Source organism: Aythya ferina (genome assembly GCF_964211825.1).
Source record: "Aythya ferina genome assembly, chromosome: 8".
In the NCBI taxonomy this organism is placed as follows: Eukaryota; Metazoa; Chordata; class Aves; order Anseriformes; family Anatidae; genus Aythya; species Aythya ferina.
The window spans coordinates 7,565,824-7,592,900 of record NC_140304.1 but is presented as its reverse complement, the minus strand read 5'-3'; the positions used below and the strand labels follow the sequence as shown (position 1 = coordinate 7,592,900).

General features: G+C 42.4%; 1 protein-coding gene and 1 long non-coding RNA gene across 5 annotated transcripts in view; one reads left to right on the top strand and one right to left on the bottom strand.

Annotated features, from left to right (window-relative positions):
- The window catches only part of LOC311440427, a 110,384-nt gene that overhangs the window by 65,723 nt on the left and 17,584 nt on the right, over positions 1-27,077 (bottom strand). For both annotated transcript variants that reach the window (XR_014695403.1, XR_014695404.1), the window contains exon 3: positions 14,189-14,296. This is a non-coding gene — a long non-coding RNA (uncharacterized lncRNA). The remainder of the gene's footprint in view (positions 1-14,188; positions 14,297-27,077) is intronic.
- The window catches only part of NR5A2 (nuclear receptor subfamily 5 group A member 2), an 89,414-nt gene continuing 83,335 nt past the window's right edge, over positions 20,999-27,077 (top strand). The window contains exon 1 of one of the 3 annotated variants that reach the window (XM_084527340.1): positions 20,999-21,267. In XM_084527340.1, the coding sequence (XP_084383466.1) occupies positions 21,204-21,267 (64 nt within the window). In that variant the 5' untranslated portion in view covers positions 20,999-21,203. Of the gene's footprint in view, positions 21,268-25,501; positions 25,521-26,864; positions 26,884-27,077 lie in introns of those variants that run through there. The other 2 variants (XM_084527342.1, XM_084527343.1) reach the window with 2 other exon arrangements.

The following is a 27,077-nucleotide window of genomic DNA, read 5'->3' as shown; positions in this document are numbered from 1 at the left end:
AAAACATTGAGGCATCAGGAAGAGAAAACATCTTTGCAGCACAGGAAGAAAATAATGAAAGAAAATTCTGAAAGAATTAGCTATATGCCACAGGTGAAAACTTTTTGGTTTCAGCTCAGTGCCAGCTGTGATGTGAGGAGAGCCTCCCCTGGGCAGCAAGCCTGACCCTTCCCTCCCTGCAGCCTAGACCAGATCTTGCAGGAAAGAAATGACCTAGTTCAAACGTAAGAGCTATGCTCCTACTTTTAGGGTGATATTGATTAGGCATAAAGTCCAGAATAATCCACACTTATGCTACATTTACACACACACAAAAAAAAAAAACCTAACGTACACATTTACCTCTCTACTGATCTGTAGCTACTATATGCTGAATCAGATACAAGTCGAAGAACCCAATTCAGAAAAGGGCTTTCATGCAACTAACTCCTGCCTATTCAATTTTGGCCAGGATTTTCAAGGTTTTTTCTACTCACAAAAATCGGAGTTTACAACTAAAATGCTGGAAGACATTTGGAAACTTATCTGATAATGGTTTTAATGAAAGCAAAACCAGAATACATATGGTAATTAAAAAGAATAGATGAAAGCTCTGCTGAAAATCGGATCTCCATTAATAATGTATTAATGAGGCTACTCTCCTTGGTGGAGATGGGTCTTGGGTAGAAAAGTCAGTTCAGTTTTTCAATGAATGCAAGTCTGACATGGAGAGTACTCTGTCTTATGGATATGCATCAATTTAGGGAAAAATGGTTCAAACACAATGAAAACATTCCTCAACACAAGGGTGAAGCACACAAAGTGTGCTAAATCTTAGTGTGCTAAATCTAGTACTAAATCTTAAGTCTCATAATTGAACAAAATTACTGTATTTGAGACACGTTATAGAACTTATTTCCTTTTTTTTCTCCATTTAGAATTGGGAAAAAATCATGCCATCAGAATAAAGATCAACCTCAAAATATTAATTCTCAGGAATGAGTGAAATGAAAGGGCTGTTATCTAATGACAAGCTTGGGTTACTTTCCAGGCCAACTTTGTTAACTCCCCCAGAAGAAAGGAACTGCCAAAAAAGCCTAATCTTTTTATACCATGTGTCATGAAACTTCAGTCCAGCCTAGTCCTCCAGGTAAGTGCTAAAACCTGACAGGGACACCCTGGTGCAGACCTAAACCAGAGAGCTTGGTGTGTGGGTCCCAGGCAAGGAAGTTATACATTGTCATGCAGCCAAGTCTCAATATTTATGCACAAAATTATGCTAAAGCAATTTTGCTTAATAAAGGCACAATGAATACAGTATTAATGGGCATTAAAAAGACAGCTCATACTACAAACTGTATAGTATTTTACCTTCTACATTATTTTTATCTTAGTATCTTCTATGATGCATTGCAAGTGTACAGTACTTCAGCAGCCTTTATATATTGAAATGCCCCTGTAAATTGTATTAAAATAGCTTTGTTAAGCATTCTTAATATAGTGCAATATTGGTAATACCTGACAATAGGTGATAGCCTGAGTCATAAATGCTTTTCTAAACGTGTTAGAATTGGTTTAGCATTGGATGTTCTGGTCTGATAAGAGAGTCCTGCACTAAGGCAATCAACTGAAATTAGCAATTGGCATGGAAATTACTGTACAAGAGATTGTGTTCCCCCCTTCACTTTCCTTTCATTATGCCTTTGTGAACTCTATAAAAATGCATTAAAGTGAAAGTTCTCAGCTAGGAGAGACTGAGCAGCAGCAAAATGCTTCCAAAAATTAACTACAATTATTTTTAATTCTGACAGACTTGATACTTAAGAATACTGACAAACAGAATTCCTCTTTTCCATCTTGTATTTCAAAGCATGTTCAACTGATATTTCATGCAAGTCAGACTAGCTCATTGAATATATCCCTTGCAATGAATGCAATGTGTGAGCCTCAGCTGGGGCATTGAACTTGGCTTACAAAATATAGCAGAACATGTACAACTATTTACATTTGGGATAATGTAGAATAAATGATGGTGAGGAGGGGTGGGGGGAAAAAGGAGGTTTAGGGGGTTTGTTTCTTTTTTTAATTAGAAGCAGTTTGGGACTGCTGCTTTCAAACAAAAACAGCGTACCCCAAGTGAGTTCTGAGAGTTTCCTGAGACTTTCTGCGTGTTCCACATGCAGTACTCAAAAGTAATGCTAACACCACCTTGAAGAGATTTATGTTCTTGCTTATTGTTTTCATCTTTCTTGGGAGCTTTATTTGATTCCCATTTTCTGTACCACTGTACCAGGCTGCTAAGGGCTTCCATAGTAAGATGCACTTTTCAATTATACTATTTATTCTAAATCTAAAATATTTTATTTCTAATTGCCAAATTTTCTGTCTTAGAACAGATGCACAGTGCACTTACTCTGCATGCTGACAGGTTTTTGGCTGCTTGTAAATCCTGAAAATATTGATCAGTTAAAAATATTCGGATGCTTGCATCCCTTGATTCTGCTTACCACAGCCTTTCTTCCTGGTCAGCTAGGAGAGCACCAGCAATTTTGTTATAATGATAAATGACCCTCATAGACAGGTCACTCTTTTTTACCTAAAGCCACAATTTGCTCCTTCCTTTAGGTCACAACCTGATTTTTCAGGGTGACAGATTTATTACTTTCTTTGTGTGCTAAAAAACAAATCACCAACAATTGCTCAAAACACAGTCCTGTCACAATAACTTTGAACACTTCCCAGCCAGAATGATGCAACAAAAGTTTTTTTTTCCTGTTTTTAAGGCAACAAAATCACTTGTACATTTAGCACAGTTGTCATGAAGACCTATTTGGCCCATTACATCATACACATGTCCAAGCCTCTCCAAAAAATAAAATATTTAAAACTTTCATAAAAGTACCAATAAATTGTTTCTAATAGGTGGTGTTGCCCTTTACATGACAGTCACAAAAATCCAACTTCAGACTGGTCTGTGGTCAGGATTAGAGTTCTGGGTGAAAGTAGTAAAATATTTGACAGGAAAAAAAAAAAAAAAAAAAAAAAAAAAAAAAAAAAAAGGTAGCTTTATGGGCATATTTCTACCACATCCCCATACCTGAAGCACTTCATTATCTTTCTCAAGTCAAAGCTATTTTAGTTACTGCACGTCTCCAGGAAGACTTTTCTCTGATGGCTCTGGGCAATACAATGGTCTCAGGATGTTGAGACCGTCAAGCAATGTCACAAACTCAGTTTTCTTTTGAACTTGAGTGAAACCCCAATTCAGGGTCCCCAAAACCTTGGTCCAGATGCAGTTCCCCAAATGGGACACTCATCATGACTAGAATAGGCTAAGAGAAGTACTCAAGCACTTACTTTTTGCCTTCATTTCCTCAGATCATAAATACCTCTCAGCAAATACCAATATTGACAATGCATTGAACTAGTAGCTAGCAGACACCACCAGAGTCCCAGATTGGTTTCATTGCCTGGATGCTACTTTTATAAGACCAAAACCAACCAATGGGACAGAGGTAGGCATAAATCTCTGCATTTCCTGGTGTAGATTGCAAATACATAGGTTCTTCTCTTCTGAGCCTCCTCATGAATTGGCTCCCAACAACAGTACCTATTTGTCAGAGGTTTTCAACATTTGCTTGTGTAAGATTTACTGTCTGCTTTCAGCACCCCTTTAACAGTCTGCTGATAACAGCAATTGCTTTGTGAAAAGCACTAAGACATTCTTCAAATATCAGCAATCATTAAAATGTTCAAATCACTCCAAAATACATAATTTGACACAGCTGAGTACTATAGTGCTGGAAACGCATTCTAGCCCTGTAACCCTCACACAGGCAAAACTACCGAACCCGAGATGGTTTTTCAGATAGATGCGCTGCAGGACAGCCTGCACAGAGAACAGCAGCCTCAGCTCCTGAGGCCAGCCTTCCCAAACTTCAGTCTGCACAGTTCCAATAACCAATTAGTTCAGTTTATCATCTCTAACATACTTTTTATTTTTCTGAGCCACTATCCTTATACTAGGCAGTGCTTGTAATATGCCATTAAGCACACACCGTAAACATACACTTCTGGTTAATACATAATTTAGCAGAAGAGTTTTTGATAACCTGTGTGCACTACTGCAGAGTTCATAAGGCAGAAGATACGAACACAAGGAAACAAATGATGCAGAATGATTTCATTCAGAAACCAGTGCATCCTTTGGAGTAGCTGCCAAATAAGAACACTGGAGTGAACAGAAACACTCAAACTTGTGTAAAGGGAAACTCTCCAGGAGCTGGTGATGAGAAGGTAAGCGTTGAGAAGTTCATAAATAAAGCAACTGAGTGAGGCTGAAAAAAAGCTTCTTCAAGTAGGAGACCTGCCTCTGAGAGTCAATTTGAATGCCATTAAAAGTCCAAATATGCTAAGCTGCAGAAAGTCCTGATTTTCAATGAATCACTGTTATGCCTCAGTCTTTTCAATACCAATCAGGAATATCTGGTTCTTCACATTTTTTTAACCTGTGTTTGACATGTGCATATGGGGATCCCGAGGTATGAAGAACAGGATTTCATGTTCAATCACTGAGCTACTTATTTGAAATATAGCTGTTTCCAAACTTTTCTTGCCATTCCACAACAGATTTAAGTGTTCTTGAGCTTCACCTTGTACATAGTTTGCAATAAATACAAGCACCATCTAGATGCTTTTAAGGAATTTAGATTATCCTCCCAGCTGCAATTCCGTACATACATAAGGCTGCCTCCAGCTGGCAACCCTCCATTTCAGAAGTGCCACAAAATGAACCCAAGTTGTTCCCATTTCTCCCTGATGGTTCTAATGAGTTAATCTTCTGAGATGTCTTCAGTTAAAAAAAAGTCACAGCCCTAAGACATGCAGGACTTCCACTGTCTTCCATAGGAGGGCTGCATGTGTAACAAGAGCATGGGCTCAAGACACAAATGCTCAAACTGTCCACCTAGTAGCTACACACACCATACTTGCACTCTTTACATGAGAACAGTAGTGATAAGTAGCCTAAAAAAGACTACTTATCTTTACTGATATGTAATGAAGACTATTTTCTCTAAGATGTTTTTTGTATTGCTGAAAGAAATTACTATCTTTTCAAACCTATCCCCTGAAAGAAAAGAAAATAAAGTTGGTGATCATTAGCCAGCTTTATTCTATTTACTGAGATAAGGTTTATAGCTCTGATATGAGAGAAAATTCTCTCAGGACAGCTCACACTAACCTTTTAGCACAGAAAGTATCAAGATACTAAAAGATGCTAACCCATCATGACTGCTGCATGACGGAGAGAATGACTTAATGCAGGACAGACAAAAATAGAAAAAGTAACAAGTTAAGCTCTGTTGTGTCAGTTTGTCATCACGGGGTCCCCAAATACTCCTCTTGGCAGACAATTGCTTTGCAAGCTCTAACAGGGCACGAAGTACAACACTTCAATTTAAACTCCTGTCCATATACATACAGGTCACTTTGCAGCTACATTTTGTTCATTTGTCACATGTGAAAAGTGGCAAATAAGGGGCAGAAATATTAAGTTTATTTAACTTCAGAGTTTTCCCTTCCTTCTCTAACACACAAACACCTGAATGAGAGACTTGAAACCAGCAAGCAAGCCTCCCACCTAAAGTCACCAGGAGAAGACTCCAGTGACTTGCAAGCTCCCTTGAGCACACAAAGCTGTAGGGAGCTGTTCACCAGGGCTGCAGACAAGCAGGCAGTTCAAAAGCTCATCTGCCAGGCCCTCTCATGATTACAAGCCGGAACGTGCCATTAGGCTCAAAGCAAAATAAAAATCATACAGTTGTACCAATACAGTGGTAAATGCTACATTTCCTTGCATGAGTGCCAGCCAGCACAGCTGCTAGAACAAAAGTTAATGTTCAGAATTAAATCACCGTGCTGTGCCCTCGTGCTGAGCATGGCTGTTTCACGAGCTGAAGGAACAGACTGAGGCAAGAAGAGAGGAGCAGCAGCCACAGGGGCCTGGCCACCTCCCATAGCTGCTCTGGGTCAAACCATGGCTGCTAATCCACATTAAGAAATTAACGTCGCTTTGTATATGGACACACTGTAAAACAGTTTTCCCTCAGCTAAACTTGCTTCTTCAGAATTTCAGGAATAAGCTAAACTAATGTAAGCAGAAGTAACCTTTAGAAATCACCTGTGCATGGGCTTTTACCAGTTTAATTTGCTTAAACGCAAACACCACGGGAATTACTGGCATCTGAAGAAAAACGTACAACAGAAACCTAGAGGCAAGAACAACTCTGTTGGCAGAGTTGTGCTTTTGTTTGCTCCCAATGTTTCTGTTTTTTCCTGTTGACTCTAATCGAGCGTACTTCCTAGTCAGGGTGGCTTCGTGCCTTCCTTTAGGAATCCAGGACAGATGAGGAAGTCTTGGGCTCCTCTCACTGCCTTGGCTTACACGTTGCTACGTGGTGACAAACCTGCTCAGTGCTTCCCTTCCTATGACAAAGCTTTCTGCGGTTTAAGTGTTTACCAAGCTGTTTACAACCTTCAAATCAAGGCCCAAAAGAGCATTACTCAGTTAACATCTCCTAAGACTGGATGACAGATTTGTCTCAGTTTACCCATTTCAGCCAAATATCTGTACTAGCGGTGAGAGAGTTCTACACACCCCAGTTCAGCTTCAGAGGAATAAGGACTAACTGCATGTTTTGCTGCACTTCACATTAAAAGTAAAAAAATAAAAATAATAAAAAAAAAAATCTGTTTCTCAGTGACAGTTCTTGCAGGAGTCTCTCAGGTGGGATTTTCATTCAGGCTCCTTTGTTCTGTACACAGGGCTACCCAATTCTTACTTCAGAGCTGCAACAATGCATCAGAACAGCTGAGCTGCAGAGAATGAACCATAACCATTTTTTACGTATGAGCATCAACTGCTACTTTTAGCTAAAGCACATCTTTCTGGCACTGTCAGTTACCAGGCCCCAGCAGGACACACACGGTTTGATTGCACAAGATACCTACATACGTCCTGTATAGACAGAGTGGTGAAATCCCAGCCAAACAAGATAGCCCAATGAGAACAGTAGCAGATTTAAATGCCTGCGTGCATAGATCAAGCAGCTTTATCAGGAAAGACAAAGCTTTCAGAAAGACATCCCAGAGCATAACACTTTAACTTTCATGTGCTCAGCCTTTAAGGACCTCCGTGAAAAAACACTGGTGTCAGTGACCTCAGAGGCACAGGGAATCACTTTTCCACGAAGGCACAGATCACACCAGATACTGAGCCATCAGACATTCACCACTGGCTTTATGTACACATGGTGCCAGTTACCCCAGATCAGCACAGTTGCATATTCCTGAGACAACAATCATGGGCATCAGAGATGCATTCTGGCTTTTATTAAGCAGCCCAGAATTCATACTGCATGCAGAACTCAGGGTCCTGAAATGCAGCTCACCTAAATCAAGCTAAATCAGACTGCTCCTTCGGTATAAAGCACTCATCTTCTGACACTGGCTCCTTTCACTTGGACTCTCTAGCTTTCACCTTCTCCCCCCAGGCAGCTGAGAACCAGCCTCCCTTTTCCCAGTTAGCAGCAGCAGGCAATATAGCCCCCCCTTCTGTGTATTCCTCTCTTGCTACAGAGCATGTGTGGATATAGATAACAGCAAGCACGCCTCATTGGAATAACCAAACAGATAAAATCCACAGGTTATTAACAAACAAAACATCTAAGATACTGCTTTTCCATACATTGAATGACATTACTTGTTCAGACTGCAATAATGGCTTTAGGTTTTATTAGGTCTTTGAACTCCTTCCCACCCTCCACATCAGCTCAGTAAGCACTGAAAAAGCTTTGCATTGAGTAGCCCTCTTTTTAATTTTTACCTCCTTAAATCTTCAGTTCTCATCTCTTGGCAAAATCCATTTAAACAGGGCTCTCAAGTTAATGGTTAAACTTGTTGTTTGTAGTACCATTAATATAGGTCAAGCAGCACAATAGTTACAACTGCTGAGAGGGAAGGTACATAAAGACACAGTAAGCAGTTCAGGACCTTATTACAACATGTCTATCAAATGCAGGGGTACAAACAATGTGCCTGATTCATCAGAAAGATAACTTCTGCTGACAGTACACACTGTTCCCTGGAGTCTCTTGTGCATGGCTCAAAAATTAAAATTGGAAGTGTAGTTTACACAGACACATTCTTGCAAATTCGAGTGTTTCAGCACAGTGAGCATTTCTATGCAAAACACCAGATACAGGCAGTGGGATGAATTCAGCTCTCCTTTGCATCACTGAGCACTGAAGAAACTCAGCAAGAGAGTAACTTTACTCTGCACTTTCTCTCATGTAACCAAGGGAAGAATTTGTCCCAGCAGGCCCAAGGACACACATTTTTCACTGTGGGATGCACATACATAATGCCTGAAACAGGAATTACCTTATGCTTTATTCAAGAATATTCAAAAGGACAGACCTCTATGCCTCAGAAAGTTAGTATTTCAGGAATACTGTCAGTAGGTACTTTTTCCAAAGGTAATAGCACCCTAAAGCTTCACAACATGGATCACTTCTACCCAGTGCCAGTCATTCACTACTTGCCAGTTCAAATGCATGCCATTCCCATTCTGCCTCCCAAGCTCCGTGACCAAAGTTTCCAAATTCAAGTGAATTACTAGATACTGGATAGAGTTGAATTAAGCATTTGTATTGCAAACACAGAACTGACACCAAAACCTAGAAATCACTGCAAAATCTAGCGTGCATAAGACTTTGTTTCAGACTTCTGTGGTTTTTTCATCAGTAAAAATCAAAGACAGTTTTCATCTGTTTATCTCATTGATATTTTGCATTTCTTTGGTACCTGTTATCTCGTATTTCGATGTTTTATGAACCTTGGACTAGATCTTCAGCAAGCACGAATCAACTCAATACTGACTTAACAAAACTCTTGAATTGCACTACCTGAAGCAATTAACTGGCATTGCACAACCACCTTATGGACAGATTGGACATAGAACAGCCTCATCTGACAGCGGAACACTGATCTCAGGTGTGATGTTTTTGTCTCAAAATATTAGTAGCATTCTGTGTAATAAGACTTTGAAACATTGGTTAAAGCTCACCAACAGCATTCTAACCACCTTAAGATAGACAAAGGATTGCGTTGCTTTGTGCATGTTATACATATCTCATCCGAGGTGTTTTTTCCGAGTAAAACAAATCACATCACATAATCAAACACATTTTTGACACTTCAAATGAGTTTCAGTGCATGTTATTTATGCTACATAACAACTCAAATAGACTACTCAGTCTTCTCATTGTATTTATATTGGTAGGGCGGCCCATCAAGACAGCTCGGATAAGATAGCTTGCGTCAACACAAATACCAGCATGATAAAGGGATTTTTGTGCATTTATCTAGACATTTTTTTCTACTCCATATTACAGGTCCTCCCTAATAGCTTCATATGTTGCACTTTCCTCACTAGGATGAGATGTGCTCCACTTTAGCACAGATGTACAGGAAACTCTACTACAGTATAGTTCCTCCCTATTAACAGAGCTAAATGCCTTTTCTACAGACTGCTGATATTAATGCCCGCAGCATTGCCTCACACTGTTTTTTTCTGAACATCAGTGAAGATCTGATTTCATTTGATTACTACAAATAATAGAAGGTGAACTAAAGTAACAAAAACAAACTGACTACAGAATATGAAGAATAAGAAACTTAAGAGTCCACAGAACACGATGCAATTGCCTGTAAGAACACATGCGCCTCCTGTCTTCTTCCTAAAACGGATAATTAATGGCTTGTACAGACAGTGGGAGGAAGGCTGCTTCCTTAGGTACTCAAGGGATATCTCTGCCCAGTCATTCAAGAAGCACGAGGTAGTGGCGCTCTACTGATGTTCAGATTGCTAAGGTAAGAAGCAAAAGGCTTTCTCCTCACCACCGTTTTGCTCTAACATGTTGTCTGCTGAATTTCAGCTAATGACACTTCGTCCCATTTAAAATGGAGGGAAAAGCCGAGCACTTCAGCCCAGCAGAAACGTAATCAGCCAAACTAGTTCTATTAGTCTCTTTTAAAAATGTTGTTCTGATCCCAAAGATGTGTGTTATAGTTCAGTGAATTTCCCCTTCTGTTGTTATGGTTGTCCTGTTTAAACAGTTACAGGATGGATAAAACTAAAGCTGTGATGATGATAAAGCACTTAGGTAAACGTCGATAAGTCAGTACAACTCAGCATTCAAACGTACTTCCATTGTGTCAGCCAGAATGATAACAATTCACCTTGTTTCTACTAAAATGTCAATAGAAATACATCTGCCAATAATGCTACCATGAATTAACATCATGCCTTCGTGCAAATTTTTGTGAAGACTATTAGGCCATAATAAAACCAATAATGTATCTAGTAAAACCTAGCTCCTTCCTAGCACATCTGTGTTCCCAGTTACGAAGCAGGTGGATGACCCTGGAAATTACACTTGCTGTGAAGAAATGTATACTATTAGTGGTGCCTGATCTAAAGATAGGCTCACACTGTACAGGAGTACCAAGCAGGCTTCATCGCTAAGTTAGGTGGTTGTTAAGGATTTTCTTCTTGCATGGCATGCTTTAAACATGTGATGAACCACTCACAAAACAGCAAGTAGCAAACTCTCCTTTACTACTCTTCAGGAAGCTGGTAGGACAATAGGGCCTTTGTGCTTTGGAGTGACTCTAGGACTGAGTCCTATCATCACAGTGATTCAAAATTCTCTAAATGGCTTCTCAGAACAATGGTATAAGAGCAATTGAGGCTTAAGGAGAAGTACAAAGTACCACACGTTACAGACAGCTTTCAACACTGTGGGTAACAAAATCAAATAAGATAAATCCACCTGGATGCAATCCTGTGCAATGAGATCTAGGTGACCCTGCTTGGCAGAGGGGTTGGACTAGATGATCTGCAGAAGTCCCTTACAACCTCAACCATTCTGTGATTCTGCTAAGTGAGGATCATCTCATTTACTATCCAGCCACCTGGGCCTGTCTGCTTTAAAGCTAGTTCTTTCCACTTTCTATAAGGAGAAAGCTGCAGGCTTACAGGTACAATCTGGGGAACTGACAGCTCTCTGAGTTCCCCCGTGCACACAGAGGTCTTGCATCAAAGACTCAGGTTTCATCTCAACATTTTAACTTGCATGTTCTAGTCATCTAAACTCAAAGATGGTTTGGCAGAATCAGACGTGAAAATTCTAGGATGCTTACATTTTGAGTAGGATGGTCATACTGAAGTGGTATCAGTTATTTTTATAGCAATCAAGGTGTAGAAGATGCTTCACATAAGAAATAATACCCTCTCAAAGATCTTTCTTATGGAATTCAACACAACAAATCCCTTCCAAGTACCAAAAATTTGTATTCACTTCTGATGTTACCAAGTTACCTCACATGTACAAGGCAGTCAGACATATTGACATGGCTGCTTGAACTAAAGCTTTTCCTCAAACAATCTCTTGCAACAGGATCAGGATTAGCTTAAAATCCCATAAGAATCTATGATAAAGCAAAGCTTGAGCTTTTTGGTTAGTTTGTTTTGTTTTTCAAACTAGAACAGGGCCTCTATATGTGCGAGAAGCACTGAGTTTAGAGCTTCGTGAACTGTTCTGCTCACAGAACCGTTCTCCCTGCAAGATGACCTTCCCTCACGTGGCTGTTTTCAGCATGGAACAGAGCAGGAATGGGGTCCAGGCAGCCCCCAGCATCTCATGTTAGAGGGACTTGGTGACTGAAGCAATACTATGGGTTGCAACCTTCCAGCAGAACAAAACCATGGGAATCCAACCACCAGGCTGCAACTGAGGCAAAGAACACTCTCAAAGGCAGTGAAGAAATACCGTGCAAGCTCAAAAGTTAGAATCAATCCTTATTCTTCCAAAGAAGATGATGCAAAGGAGTACAGCTTTAGGCTGTTGTTTTAGTACTGTATATGAAGAATATTTACTGTACCCCATTTTTTATACAAAGGAAGCATTTCTAGCCACAGCAGCACTGCTATTACTGCAAGCAATACAAAGGCCTAACATGGGAAAACGCTAAACAACCTCAACAACTGTATTTCACAAGGTGCTCAGTGTGGGTGCCAAAATAAGATTTCAAAGATATAGGGAAGCTGCAGCCAGAGGAAATATGTCCACAACAGAAGACTGCAGAGGACCAGGCAAAAAGAGAAAAATGGTATCTGAAGCCAAAAGGGAGGAAGGGAATAAGATCAGACAGTAACAGAACAAAGAAGCGAGAGATAAATACATCTGTGTTTGAAGTAACAAAACGTACTTTTATTCTTGTTGTGGAAACATTTTGAGCTACAATTCCAGTTGAATTTTTCTAGTTTAAGTCTAATGATACTATAGGAGACGTGATACAGAAATGTTTGACTTCCTTCCAGAATCCTAGTCTGCTGCAAAATTAGTGTATTCCCCAAACTTTTGAAACTTCAAAACAATGTCTCAGCTCTTTTCCATTCCCAATATTTTATACAACTAAAATGTCAGTGAGCTCCCTAAAGCAGCTCTCAACAGGGTAAGTTGGGAAAGGATTCTAGTTTATTGTGGTTTTGTTTTTTGTTTTTTAATAAAGAAAGTGATAAAGCTTGTTTGATTTCCACCAGCTGAAGCCAATGCCTCTCTTCATTTGCCTGAACACTGATATGGAGTCAGAAAACTTCCACCCCATTCCATCTCTCTTCTGTCATTCAGTGTTTGTCATTTGTCTCAGTATGCTTTGGGTAAATAATTGATCTAATGCATTTATTTATTTTAAGCTTAATGGATGTTTGCTTCAGGACTGAAATTCATTGCAAATTTTTGTGCGTTTTATAGATTGTGAAACTTTGATGCCTTAATAAGAGAATTCCATACAATTTCTGAACATAAGAAATATAAGTTTGCAGGTAGAAAAAGATGACACTTCATTTACAGCAAAACAGGAATGCCAACAGTGGCATGCTAGCCTCACTAACAGATTCAGAAGTTTCCACACCGTTAATATGAAATGAAAAATCAATAATTATTGTTCAGTCATTACCTCCCATGAACTGATGTACAGGTGCCAAACATGGCAGTAAGTTAATGGTAACCCAAGTTACAGCAGTTATTTTTCAGGAACAGGCTTCAACTGCCCATTTTACATATCCAGACCTTCTCTAACCTCTTACCCAGAGAGGTTCTCTCCCCACCTTCCAGGTGAAGCCTGGAAGTGCTTGCTTCCAGGCAAGCAGCTAAAAAGGCTCACATTGCAACCAGCTGGTGCAAGCTTTTCACAAGAAGGATCTTGAGAAGGTCAGTGGGATTCTGTCCAGATGCCACAGAAGGAAAAGCTACCATTCACCATGAGCTATGAGAGCAAAAGTAGCTTTTTAATTTTACTACGAGGGAAGCAAAACTATACATCAAAAGGCAGAATCCCAAGAGAGACCATCTGACTGCTATTTGAAAAGCCTTCACATTTCAAGTGAAAAGCACACACAAGTCCCACCAAGCTCTAAAAAAGCACAATTCCATGTGTTTCGTTATAGGCAGTTATATGTGTATATGTTATATGTCCACTCCACAAAGGGATGAGGAGAGCTCCTACAAAAGATCTGTGGCAGGAAGAACAGAATGCGGAATAATGAATGCAATCACTGCTGACTTTATTCACAAGACTTATCTGACTGACGTAAAAAAAAAAAATATATATATATATATAGTAAAGGCCTCTCCAATATGTGAGAGAACTCCATCTGCTGCATAAAAGTAAGATCAATCCTCAGGATGAAGAACCGCTGCACTGATATGATAAAGTTGATAGATAATCTAGAAATTCAAGAAGATACATTTATCTAATATATAGCACTTGCTTCACTGACTTAAGTTCAGCCCTAAACACTGAAACTTTCCCTTAGGGTTTGTGGGTTTTTTTTGTTTGGTTGGTTGTTTTCTCCTTCCTTTCTAAACCAGAACTCCTATTGGGCATTACAGGGAAAGAACAGTAGGGTAGATATTTCTTGCATAAACCGCTATGTTTTTCAACTGGTGAATCTTAGATGAACTTGAGACAGTAATTTCATGGTACAAAAGCTATCAGGGAGCAACAAAGGACAGCTGCACCCTAAGCAACAGCAAACTAAGAGCCAAAGGCAGCCACAATATAGACTGGGTAGAGAACTCACCAACAGAGCGCAGTCCCACAGCACAGGAGCTGGTTGAGCAGAGCAGTGGCAAGTCCTACAGAGTCTCCAGCAGTCATCAGATCAAAGCAGAGTAGAATAAGGCTAGGTCTGCAGTCAAAACAGAAAAATACAAATAACTCAGGAACAGGTCCACATCCAGCACAGCTCAGGAAAGATTCTGAGGCCCCAGGCAAGGGCTTAATGGACCTATGGCCCACGAGTGGGGACCCAGGTGAAGCTCATCACAATCTAGGTGAGGGTCATTATGGCCTACTAGTGCACTCCAGGCTCTGACAAAATCTTATTTTTAATCATCCTTCCACTATTATGCTACTATTTTTTTCCTACTGTGTATATATGTATATATATTTGTTTGTAATACAGTATTTTTCAGAGGTCATGATCAGGTCTTCAACTTATTGTGCACGCTGTTGTCTGCCCCACAGGAAAATACTTCAGTCTAGAGGGAGGATATGCAATGGTAACTAAAGGAAAGCATGAACAACAGTGGCAGCATGAGATTAATGTGAATTTACAGTTATTAAGGGTGTGGTAGAAGTACCAAGAAGCCCCGGTTTAAGATGAAGAATTTGGTCTGAGCATTGTGCAATCAGAGTGACTGAAGAGATTTACATGTATTGTGGCAGATGCACTAATGGCCTGAGTTAGAGCTGCTCCCTGAAAGGCAGGGCTCCTCAGAAATCCCACCTGCTCCTGTTCTCCCCAGAAACGTAGACACCTACATTCCAGAGTCATTTGCATTTTGTATTGTCATCTAAGCTTCTAAAATAAAATAAGTATAATGTCTAACAAACTCTGGGCACCTTCTATAAAAAGATATAAAAGTATTAATTAATACATTATACTAATCTATTCTTCAAGTAATTGCACTAGGCCGACTATGTCCTTGAAGGAATGAAGTATTTCTCAGATCCTAAGTCTATTTGTTATATTTTTCAGGAACTGCTGTATTTATCAAAGTGGTACCTAGATGACTTGGAAGACAATGAAAAAGCTGTGTTTCTGCAGTGCTATATATGCTTGTGAAATATATCTGCTGGACGGAATAGATAGGGTATTTTACTATGAAGCTTACATCTAAAGCAGTTACTGGTGCTCACATTTCAGCATATGCCTCCAGAAAACAACTACCTTAAATTTTCAATTGTCAAGAGAAAGACTAGTGTGCTGTTTAATTATTAGTGCCATAAACCAGAGCAATATTTACCTGGCTATAACAGGGCTTAGGAAAATCCACTTATCTCTCTTGCCAGGTGCTACATTTCTCATAGTTATTAATAAAATGATCAGAAATCGTTACTTCTCAATGGCCTTTGCCCCAGTTTGTTTCTCCTGTCCAGCATACTTCACAATGAAAGTCAGCTTTGAAAATGGAACAACTTCTGCACTTGCTTGTTGGGAAGATAGAAAGAAGTGAGAGCTCTCATCTGCACCCGATCCACACCATCATGCCAGCACCAAGCCCTGATTCCTCCTCCCTCCAGAGCGAGGCTGGCCCATCCAGCGTGTGTTAGCATCAGCCCCCAGACATCCTCCAGCTCCTGGGTTCAGCAGGAGACCACACTCTGCTTAGGCACAAAATCCCACTGACTGGCTTGCTTTTGCTGTCTTTCACTTTCCATTTGCATTCAGCTCAGGCGTACTCCACGGCCCCAAGCAATCCAGTCAGTGTGAGGTGTAGCACACGTGCAGCTCCCTTCAGAGGTAGAAACCGGTGAGATGCATCAGAGCATTCAGGGCCTCCTGGGATGTAGTCACCTGAAGCAAGACTTAAAACTCCCATCCTGCCTCAAGTGAAGATGTTGGGGGTTGTTTTTTTCTGGGGGGGGTGGGGAGGTGGGTTTTGTTTGTTTGTTTGTTTGTTTGGGGGAAGGGAACTGTGTCATCCCCACGCATATGTACATTATCTTGAAAAAACAGAGAATTTAGCTACCAAATTCAGAAGGTTTTAAGTACCACTTGACATCCAGTTTAAGACTTTTCCTCCTCTCCTCCTTCCAAAATAACATATTCCTGATATATTATTAATAATGCTCTAAAGACAAACTGCTTTCTGCTCCTGATTGCTGTGACGGATATGTTCACAACACCTGTTACTGGTCAGTACATGGAAGTCATTTCCCCCTGCCTGTTTCACAGAAATCTGTTCTTTTCTCACAAAGTCAAATACTCTGCTCCTATTTCTAGTAAATATCTCATAGATAAGCTTTGAAAAGGTTCTGTAACTAATTAATATCTTTTTTCTTTGTATGCCAATAAGTTAGATTATTGAAGAAAAGGAGGTGGGCAAGAAATTAAAATTGAAGCTGCCTACATAGATAGACAGGCAGACAGACAGATAAAACGTGTCTGGATAGCTCTCTCACACTAAGTAAAAGTTTGATTTTCTCCGATGCAGAGAGCCAGCACTAAATCTGTGCCCCACCGAAACACTAATCCTTCAGTTAAGGCCAAAGGAGGACTGCTGTGACCCACAACTGTATGGCTCCTTCTGCATAGAACAGAGTTTTCTTCCCAAGCACTCCTGAAGGCTTCTGGATTGCTCATTTGCACTAAGAAAGTACTTTAAAATGTCTGCATTTACCTCCTCCTCTGGATATTATTTTATTAGCAGAAATATTCACTGAAATAACTTGCTGTAAGTAATTAGCAAGGAAAAATCAGAGGAAGTAATTTTATAATTTCTACAGTTTATTATTCCTCTCTAAATACGGTTTCTACTGCTTTGTGTTCATCCAAGCAGAGAACAAAAGCATATAAGAGACTAAAACATTCAAAGAGATCGATGTAATCAAGGAAAACCCACAAAGAACTTACCATGCTGCTGTTCACCAGAGTTGAATGTGAATATGCTGAAAATCCCGCATAAGGTGTAGCACATACCAAAATGTATTTTAATGCCATTCCATTCTGTTATTGTGGTGATAAGCATAACAGCATTTGTATAGAGAGGATAGTATAAGAAATATACTATATTTATATACTACATATAAGAAGTGTATATTTATAGTATAGTATAGGAAAAGAAGCAAGACATTGAATAGTGTAGTCATACCATACGACCAAAGAGTAACTGAGAATCAGTTGGTGGAAATGATTTAATAAATGAGAACTTTTACATTTCAGTACTATAATTACTTCACTGAAAACCCCAGAAGGTGAAGAACAACAGATAGATCAGATTCTCTTAATTCCTTTTACAGAACTACTGGGGAAAAGACATAAGACTATTTTCAATGCCACAGTTTTGCACATGTAAAATAAAATAAAATTCATGAAGGTGGAGAAAATACACTGAAGGATCCAAAATAACTTGGAATGTGATAGATCAGGAAGACTATCAGAATGACTGAAAAGAAGAAAAGTTTTTGAAGAGCAATAGAATAGAGTTTGTAAATCCCTTTCCACCTAACCAAAGCTCCAGCTGAAACCAACTGGCCTACTCTCAGGAGCGGATAATGACTGGGGCCTGTAGGCACCGTGCCAGGGTCAATGCCACGTTTTCCCTGGACCTTCACAAGGATTCTGTCCCTCGTTTGATGTGTGCTGTGCTGAAAGTTTAGCTTTGCTGAAAAGTACTGATAATAAAGTTGACAATACTTTGAGGTGCCATAGAAAGGCAAAGAGGAATATACTGGATTCAGAAAAACTACATCCAAAATGTCAAGGAAAGCTGACAGACCTCACCAAACTGACACCAACATGGACAAGCCAGGGATTAACGCTCTTTGAAAAGGTCTCTGTTCATTTGTCAAGCCACTTCCAGAGCTTGTTTCTCACCATCCTCACATGCCCAGATTAAATGCTATTTATGAAAATGTCCATGAGAGGAGAAATTCCTTCTAATTCCATTTTTGTTGTAAATGGTTGCAAAACAATTTGATGTGCAAGAGTCAAAGGAGGGATTGTTGCCAAGCTTTTGAAATCAGGTACATTTTCTTTGAGGGACATTTGTCTGAGGGACAAACAAGGGACAATTTCGTCATACAAGAACTGGCAAAAAAAAAAAAAAAAAAAAAAAAAAAAAAAAGACAGTAAATGGTTTTCAATTACCTATCTTCATGAAAAAAACAGAGACAGAAAAGCACATGTGAAATAATAACACTACCTTCCGAAAGCCTTGTTTCATCCTTTCCAGATAAAAATAAAAATAGAATAGAATAATTAAAAGTAAGTAATTAAAATGAAATAATTAAAATGAAATACCTGAAAAACACAGATATAAAATGAGTTCATGATGTTGCAGCCCCAGTTAGGAAAAGCTGATCCCAGTAAGACCAGTGGCTTTTTACCAGAGACTTCCACATGAAAAGGCTACAGTTCTCGATTATTGAGCAAGCAAAGTATTCAGCCATAAGCACAAGTACTTTATTTCAGTGCAACAAATATGCCTCATTACATGCATCCTTTTTCAGCTGGAGCCCAAACATATCACTGCTAAATATACATGTACAGAGGTGCTGGATCAGGGGCTGATACAGATTGTCCTGGAGTTTTCCTGTGAGTTTATTTTCCACCACTGGACTAGGTACACAGAGAGGCAAAGAAAGTCTGCCTGGTTGTGCACCTGGCATACACATTCTTCTGTCCATGGAGACAAAGTATCAGAAAGGAAAAAAGGAACGTTTTTAAGTGACCCTGACATTTGATACTGATGCAAGAAAGGAAAGGAATGACAGAATTTGAAGCCAAAAGCATGAAGTTTCTTTATATTTCCTATGATTTAGTATCTCTCTCCCCCACACACGGCAGATTCCTTTATAGAAGCCCTTGTACATGGGCCAGCAGTGCTCCAGCAATGTCTCTGATGCCACAGTAGAAAGTTTCTAGCCTCAGTATCACTTGCAGCTCTGCCTTCCTATTTTATCTCCCATCCTGGAAGACACGTGGTTTTGGTTGTTTGTTTCTGATGGAATAAATCATTGTTCGTGTTTTTTATGAATAGGATTCTAAAACTATTTGATGATCAAATGAAATAGAATAGACAGAGAGACAGATTCCTTAGGTTTGTATCAAAGCTGTTGTAAAAGCTGGCTTCCAGCTTTCAGTCAATCTAATTAGATAAAATTATCAGTGACCCTGAAAAAACACTCATAGTATCTGTTTCACCTGATTTGCAATTTATTTTTTCCTGTAATAAATAGGAAGATACACAAGCATTGCATGCTTCTGCTTTTAAAGCATTTCATAAACATTACAAGTCAATAATTCACAGCATTGTTGAGAGGCAGTTGGGTACAGTTTGCTCACTTTACAACTGTAAAAAGGAGGAAGAGAAACCTGACTTCTGGAAGTTTTTGGTGCATAGGTCTGTATGATTTCGCTTGCTGCATGTACCATAAACAGTGAATATTTATGACTGGCACTCATTTGAGTGAACAAGTGTGTGAGTAGTACACTCTGGCATGGTAAATAAAGCATATGAAACTCAGGTGCAGTTGTTCAGTAAGAATTTGGAAAATGAGGCCTTCCCTCCACAGCCTGCCACCCTCACCGGGGGGCTATAGAGAGGGCCAGCACTGCACGGACAGACCGCTGGTACTTCAGGGCTCCAGGCCATAATGCCCAAGCTCTGGGGTTTGCCACTTCAACCCCGTTATGAGGCCTGCTCAGGCCTAACTGGGAGAAGCCTGAGAGGGTGCTCAGTGTGAGCCCTCAGTAACCCGCCTGCCACTTTACCATCAAAGTGTAACCATTGCGAGAAAGCATATGAAAGAGCATATGCTGCTTCGCAGCCCTCCACAAGTTTCAAGAAAAAAAAACCTGCAGACTTCAAGAGGCTTCAGATCCAGCCCACGGTGGGATAACTTCTCTCTTTTTCAACAGACCTGAAATATCCAATATCATCTGAGCACTCAGGCACACGCCTGCTCTCGGGAAGTGCCCACAGACTCCAGACTCCAGGCTGCAGCGACCGCTGCGGGCACCACGATGGACCCAGGAGGGGCCCCATGGCCGCAGGGAGCCCGGGAGGGTTGGGGTGCCCCCACAGATCCCCTTCCCCTGCAGCCCGGCATGCCCGCAGCCGAGCCGAGAGCCCAGCGCAGCCGCCCGCCGCTCGCAGAGCAGCCCTTGGCAGCCCTCTGACGTGCTGGCAGTGCGCTTCGTACCTCAGCAGCCTCAGAGGTGAGCACAGTGCTGTCTGTGTATCTTAATCCTGGGGTCTCGGTGTTTAGCCACGCCGTAAAGCTCCTGCTTCGCTGAGAGAACAGCGCACACCTTCAGCTGAACGGCCACAACCTGGGGCTTGTCCCCAGCCCGAGGACGGGGGCAATAAAGTGATTGTGTCTGACAAAGCCGCCAGCAGAGGCTCGCGCCTGCTGTCAGTCAGGGCGCTGAATCCCAGGCACATTCTCAAGCCTCCTTTAAGGAATTAATGCTTGCTTGCTTTGCCATCCAAAGAGTGTTTACAGAAGCCAAACCGACCGTGCTTGCTGTCCACTGTGCAAAGAGGTGATGACATCAGGAAGACGGGTCACAAGTCTGAGTTTATAGTCATTACACTTACATTGGTATGGCTTTTCATCCACTCAGTATGATCTTATGACCCTACAACTTTACAACCTTCCACTCTCTGGGCTTCATAGCACCTCTCCATTCCAGGTTAATCATTTCTCTGCCATTATCTGCCAAGAGTTCTTATCTCTTTTGCTGTCACTTTATAACAGGGTCCTCTTATCAAGCTGTACAAAATCACGTGACGGGGCCAAACCTATCACAAGTTCCAATTCTTCTGATTAGAGACTATCATGAAATGGGATACATGGTTTACAGCAGGTCACTAATGCTGGAAAAAGTACAGAGTCCACCGAAAGACACGCTTGTTACTTTCTGAATTCTTGGATAATTTTTTTGTTGTTGTTCATCACGCCGACTTTCACTGAAGGTTATTATAGCCTGGGTCTCAAGGCCAGAAAAGTTTACAGGCTGCACCTCTTCCGTACTCAATGCTGTACACCTTGCACCCAAGGGTACCGTATATTTACACTTAATAATGTCTTCTAGTTCTCACACGGCCATCATACAGGAATCTATAAAACATGGACTTACATCAGTCGGTAAGTAACAGTTTTCTGTTTTGATGACTCTGCGTACATATATTAAACTTGAGGCTGCCCAAACTGAAAAAAAAAATCATTGTGATTGGGCAAGGAAACAAAACTGACTAATTTACACGTGGTTTTAGGCTAATGAGAACTTTATGATGCAATGTAAAAACGTAAGAAAGCAGCTGATGACTGGGTGAATGATTTTTTTCTCCAGAGATGTGATTATCAAATATATCATTGGATAATAGGTAGCATTTTTAATATATTACAATTGCCAATAACTATGAAATCGTGCATGTGTGTAAACATTTGTGAAAAGCACGAATTTATCAACAGATTTAAACTGCTCCTGTCCTGACTGTTCTTGTTGAATAAAACCTCAGGAATGCTTTCATGCTTTTTTCTGTAAGCAATACAGATGTTAAATGCAGATGCCTTTTAATATCTAAACCCGCAGGTATATATTCATGCAGTGGGGGTGGGCTGGATAGTGAAAGCTGGTTAATGCTTTAGTGCAGAGAAGAAGCCGATGCTTTCAGCAGCACATGGAAGGGCAACCGCTCTCCGTTGGGAAAGCAGGCGGGTGCGGGTTGCTCCGGTTGCCGGCACGAGGAGCGTTGCACCCCGGGCTGCAGCTGAGCCCCAGCAGCACTGGAGGTGGCGTGCCAAAGGAGACGGCTCCTGCACAGAGCAGGGGGCTCCTCAGCCTGTACAAGCCCGCCCAGCCATGCTGCAGGTCCCATCGCCCGTTTTGCAAGGCTGTGCCTGGCACAGTGGTTTATGGCAAGGATGAAAGAAGGGAGCTTTGGCCCGGGTGTGGGCACCTGGGCTTGCTCTCCTCCTCTTACCCCCGTAGTGCGTCATTGCATGCAGGCGAGGCACTCACCCTGATGCTGGGTGTGATATGGGCACCTCGCCATCAAGGGAGGCTCTGGAGCTGTGGGGATGGAGGGTGCAGCAACAGCTGCAGGAAATAGCCTCAAAGCTAGCTGGAACCCGGTCTTGATCTCCTGGGTGGAGCTGCTGCTTATCCCAAGGAAGGGGAGGGTGTCTGTGGAAGGGCTCCCACCTGGGACCTGGCTGTGCCCCAAACAGCCAGACCCCAGGACCTCCCTTCTCATTCCCTCCTCCTGCCCCACACCTCCTGCACAAGGATCATGCCCAACGCCACAGTGAGCTTTGCTGGGTTGCAACTGAATGGCAGGAGAATAACACCCCATGGACTGCACCACCAGGCCCACAGCCACCCGCCCTCTGGCGCGCAGTGTGCTGGGGTGGGATCCCGGTGCCTCTCCTCGTAGGGAGCCACGTGGTCCCACTGGCAGTGCCCTCAGGTATCCCATCCCCAACACCTGGAGAGGGGAAAATAGGACACTCCTCTCCATCATATTTGACCAGCTAAATGTCATCTTCATAGTCTTCAAAAGACCAGCAGGTCTGGGTTCTCTAAACCATGTGGATGTGAGGGACAGATTGGTAGAAGACATAAATTATCAGAGCACTGTTGTCATCATACCTCCAAAACACGCTCACACGTGTGCTGTATTGCAGAAATACCAGATCAGATTCATTAAGCATGGCTCAAGAAAAGCAGGTCTAAATCCTGTGAAACTCTGGAATTGTGTGTCCTGGGCCTGGGGAGGGTTCTGCTCGTGTGTGTCACCGCACAGCCAGAGGTCATGGTGGCATCCCTGAAATCACCCAACTCGGTGTGTGTAACCTGGCCACCACGTACTGCTCAGGGTTAAACGTGACCGGCACCACTCTGTGGGCTTCTACTTGAGGGTAGGGGGACCAGGTAGGAAGGAGCTGGATCCTACTCTTATTTGCTCTTGGAGAGTAAGAAGCTGTCCTCCCAGGGTGTAAGCACAATCTGCACCAGGGCCAGGTGTTCTTAAGGGTAAATCCCACCTCAGACTTTCACTTTTGTCCAGTCCTTCCCAACTCCTCCCTTGTTTTTTCCCCTCCAAGCCGAGGCAGCTCAGGAGGGGCCCTGGCAAGACCTCCATGGCCCCAGCCCCTGGTGGCCAGGCTGGAAGGTGCCTTGGTGGGGGCACCCGCAACACCAGCGTGGGGCCGGTGGGTGCACCCAGCTGGCATGATTTGGTGTGCGGTATGAATGAGTGAATGAATGAATCCAGCCCCTGTGAATGCAAACAGGGCTCCTCCACTGAGTAAAACGGGGCTGGAGCTGCCTCTCAGAGAGCAAACACAGCCAGTCCGGAGATGGAGTGTGAGTGGGCACTAAGCTTTGCCCACACTTGCTTGTAGATTTAGGGTCAAATAGCCAAAAAGGCATCTGGAATCCACACTATCTTAGCAGTACATCCTATCTGCCAGATGTTGATCATCATAGGGACTTCTGAAAATGTTGATGGAAGTGCCATGGTTTTTTCCTCTACCAGTTTCCTAGGCAATACAAAGCTACTCAGCTAGTTTTATTTCTCCTCTAATCAGCCTGCTCTTTCAGTGGCTTTAGGGATCCTATGCAACTTTTATAAGCACTAGCTATGATTATTTAACAGAAATAACTGTTTCGTTAACTTGAAAAAAAAATAGTTATAGAGCAGGAAAAATAATCTACTTGCAGTTTCTTACTGTGAGGCTTTTCATCTTGTATAATACTTACTGCCATCTTAATTTTAATGTATGTCCTCAGGCAGTTTACAGTATTATGATATAATTAATGCTCTTGAGTTTGGCAAGGTTTATTTTTCTGTATTATTATTACTAGAGCGCATATATAATGCAGTTTCTTATGACTAACAAAGACAGCAAAGATTTCCTTTAAAAGTTTGGATGAGGATTTTGGCCAGCAATGGTGTGGGCAAAGCTTCCCCAGGAGTGATCGGTTTGGGGCTGCCCATGTGAGGGCTGCAAGACCCAGGTCACAGGCAGTTTATGACAGGGACATTTTGATTCTAGTTTTGACTTTTAGGCAATTTTCTTCTCCTTAAACACTTCTCCCTTTGTTATACTGCAAACGAGCGATTTACAGAATTTGCAGTATTTACACCCATTTTTTTCCAGTTAGTCTAAATACCCAAATGCATGAGGCATAATATCAAGGATGATGCCTGTGGTCTCCAGAGGAAAACCTCCAATGCTGCCAAAACGCCTCCAGCCACTCGTCCGTGCGGGTAATTTAAAGGTCAGCTCTCAGGCTGCCTTTATATAGGGTGAAAGGGAAGAATTATCTGCAGCAAGAGTTGTGCTCGGCTGCAGTGTGGAGAAAAACATTACGGCTTCCCATGCCACGTGATTATTAATGCACAGAGTTTACTCATATACTATCTGAGTACATGATAGATATTGCATAGTTAATGTATGCAGCATTAGATATTAATATATATTAATAGATTCTTATACATACTGAACAGATGCGCTTACGTGCACAATCCTTATCAAGATTCTCAGTATAAACTATGCTATTTTATCTTTCCATGGTTTGTTTCATGGTTATACACTCATGAGTGGAGAAATCGTGTGATATATATATATGAGCTGAAATACGTTGTGTGATACATATATACACGAGCTGAGATATGTTCATGATGAAGATCAGCTACTAAATTACTTTTTTTTTTTAAATAAAGTTTTCCAAGTTTCAAACCACAATTAATATTTGTGAGAGCGGGGGAAGAAGCAGCCCTAAACATTTTTTATTTTTTTTTTTTCCACCGGCAGATCAAGGTCAGTTGCATGAGCAAAAAAAAAAAAAAAAAAAAAAAAAAAAAAAAAAAAAGAAAGAAATTTCATTTTTAAGCCTGCCTGCGCAGGACAGAAATCAATTATCTCTCCAGGCAGCGGCTGGTGGGGACGCAGCGCAGCGCAGGGGCCGCTCGGGAGGGCAGCGCTGCTCCTCCACCGCCCCGCACCGCCCCGCACCGCCCCGCACCGGGGCTGCGGCTCGGCTCCGGGCGGGTGGGACCCGGCGTGGGTTCCCTGCGAGGTTTTCCCCCCCGCACCGCCAGCGGCAACAGGTCCAGGCAGCGCTGCGCTAGGACGCGCGTTGCCTACGGTGGCAGGCGTGCGGTGGTCGTTAAAAAAAAAGCCAAAATCTGGCAGGCTGTGAATCCCGGGGTGCCTTCCTGCCTAAAGGCCGCCGCGTGGCGAAGGCTGCCGGGGCTGCCGGCCCGGGGAAGCCTCCGGCCTCCCTCCGCTGCCCCCCGGCCCCGGGGCAGGCTCCGGGCAGGAGCAAGCAGCGGGGCAGCGGCGGCAGGACGCGGGGAGGGCTCACGCCACCTTCCACCACCTCGGCGGTGAGTCACTGAGCAATAAAAGCAGGGCAATCACGGAGATGCTTTACCACCCACTTGGCCCGACACGCTCCTCGCTCTGGAGTATCCCCGAGCTTTGCATCACCCCTCGGTGCCAGGTGTTTATAAGGCAGCGGCGCATTCCAGCGTGCGGCGGTAAGCTCGGCCGGGCTTTAAAAATAGCTGCTCAGTCAATAATTGACTGTTTGGAAATGTTCTCTGCTCCGGACCAGGGAGGATCGACTTCTCCGTAAGGCAGCAGAGAATGATTCGCAGCAGAAAAAAATTGCAACAGGCTTTGGAAAGTGATCCTCTGTGGTGTGCGTTTTACTACAGAAAGTATTTCAGCCCGAAGCACCCACTCCGTTTCGCTGACAGCGGATCAAAAACATTGCAGAAAAATAAAGTATGTTTTTGTGGGTTGTTTTTTCCAGTTCTCTAGAAGGGACAGATTATTTTCTGAAGCCTGAGTCGGAGGCACTAACAACCTCCACCCAAATGAATCCCTAGGAATTAAACACAACATTTCCTCGGCAAAGTCAGGAGAAGTGCCCGTTGGCTATGCGATTTGGAAGGGTTCAAGGAACCCTCCCCTTTGTAGCGCAGGGGTGATCTGTTTGTGACAAGGAAGCAAGGGAGGGTGAAGACACGGGGAGAGAGAGAAAGAGGAAGAGAGAAGAGAAAGAGAAGAGAAGAGAAGAGAAGAGAAGAGAAGAGAAGAGAAGAGAAGAGAAGAGAAGAGAAGAGAAGAGAAGAGAAGAGAAGAGAAGAGAAGAGAAGAGAAGAGAAGAGAAGAGAAGAGAAGAGAAGAGAAGAGAAGAGAAGAGAAGAGAAGAGAAGAGAAGAGAAGAGAGAAAAGGAAGAGAAAAGAAAAGAAAAGAAAAGAAAAGAAAAGAAAAGAAAAGAAAAGAAAAGAAAAGAAAAGAAAAGAAAAGAAAAGAAAAGAAAAGAAAAGAAAAGAAAAGAAAAGAAAAGAAAAGAAAAGCTGAGCTTGTGATAAATGCATATTCCCTGGTACAAACAGTCTCGTAAAGTTGGGCGGAGGGGTGTGTGAGATGCTGCCGCACACGCATTACAAACGCCGCAGCTGCAGAGGGCTCCTGCGCACGCCGCCCGCTGTCCCCCGCTGCCTGCTCCGGGGCATTTCCCTGGGGCTGGGCCGGTGTTTGGGGCGGTGTGTGGGGCCGTGGTGTTTGGGGCGGTGTGTGGGGCCGTGTGTGGGGCGGGCGGTGTGCCGGGACAGGTTGGCTGAAGCCACTGGTTTCAGGGAGCGATTGCGCAGCTTGACTCTGGGGCTGCACATGTGAGCGCTCAGTGGGAGAGGACGGGGGAGAGGATGCGGATTTCTCTCCTTAAAGACTTCCCCGTGAGTCTTTTTGATTGGCGTCGCATTTAGACTTCCCAGCAGAAACTTTCCAGTCTTTCATTAATTTCTCTCATTTGTTTCTGCGAAGTTTGTCTTGAACACTCCCGCCAAAAAGCTCTCGCTGGAGTTTGCTTGCTGGGGAGGTAAATGAAACCTTCGGGGCACTTCCCTGCGCGGAGGTAGAAGGGAGCGTG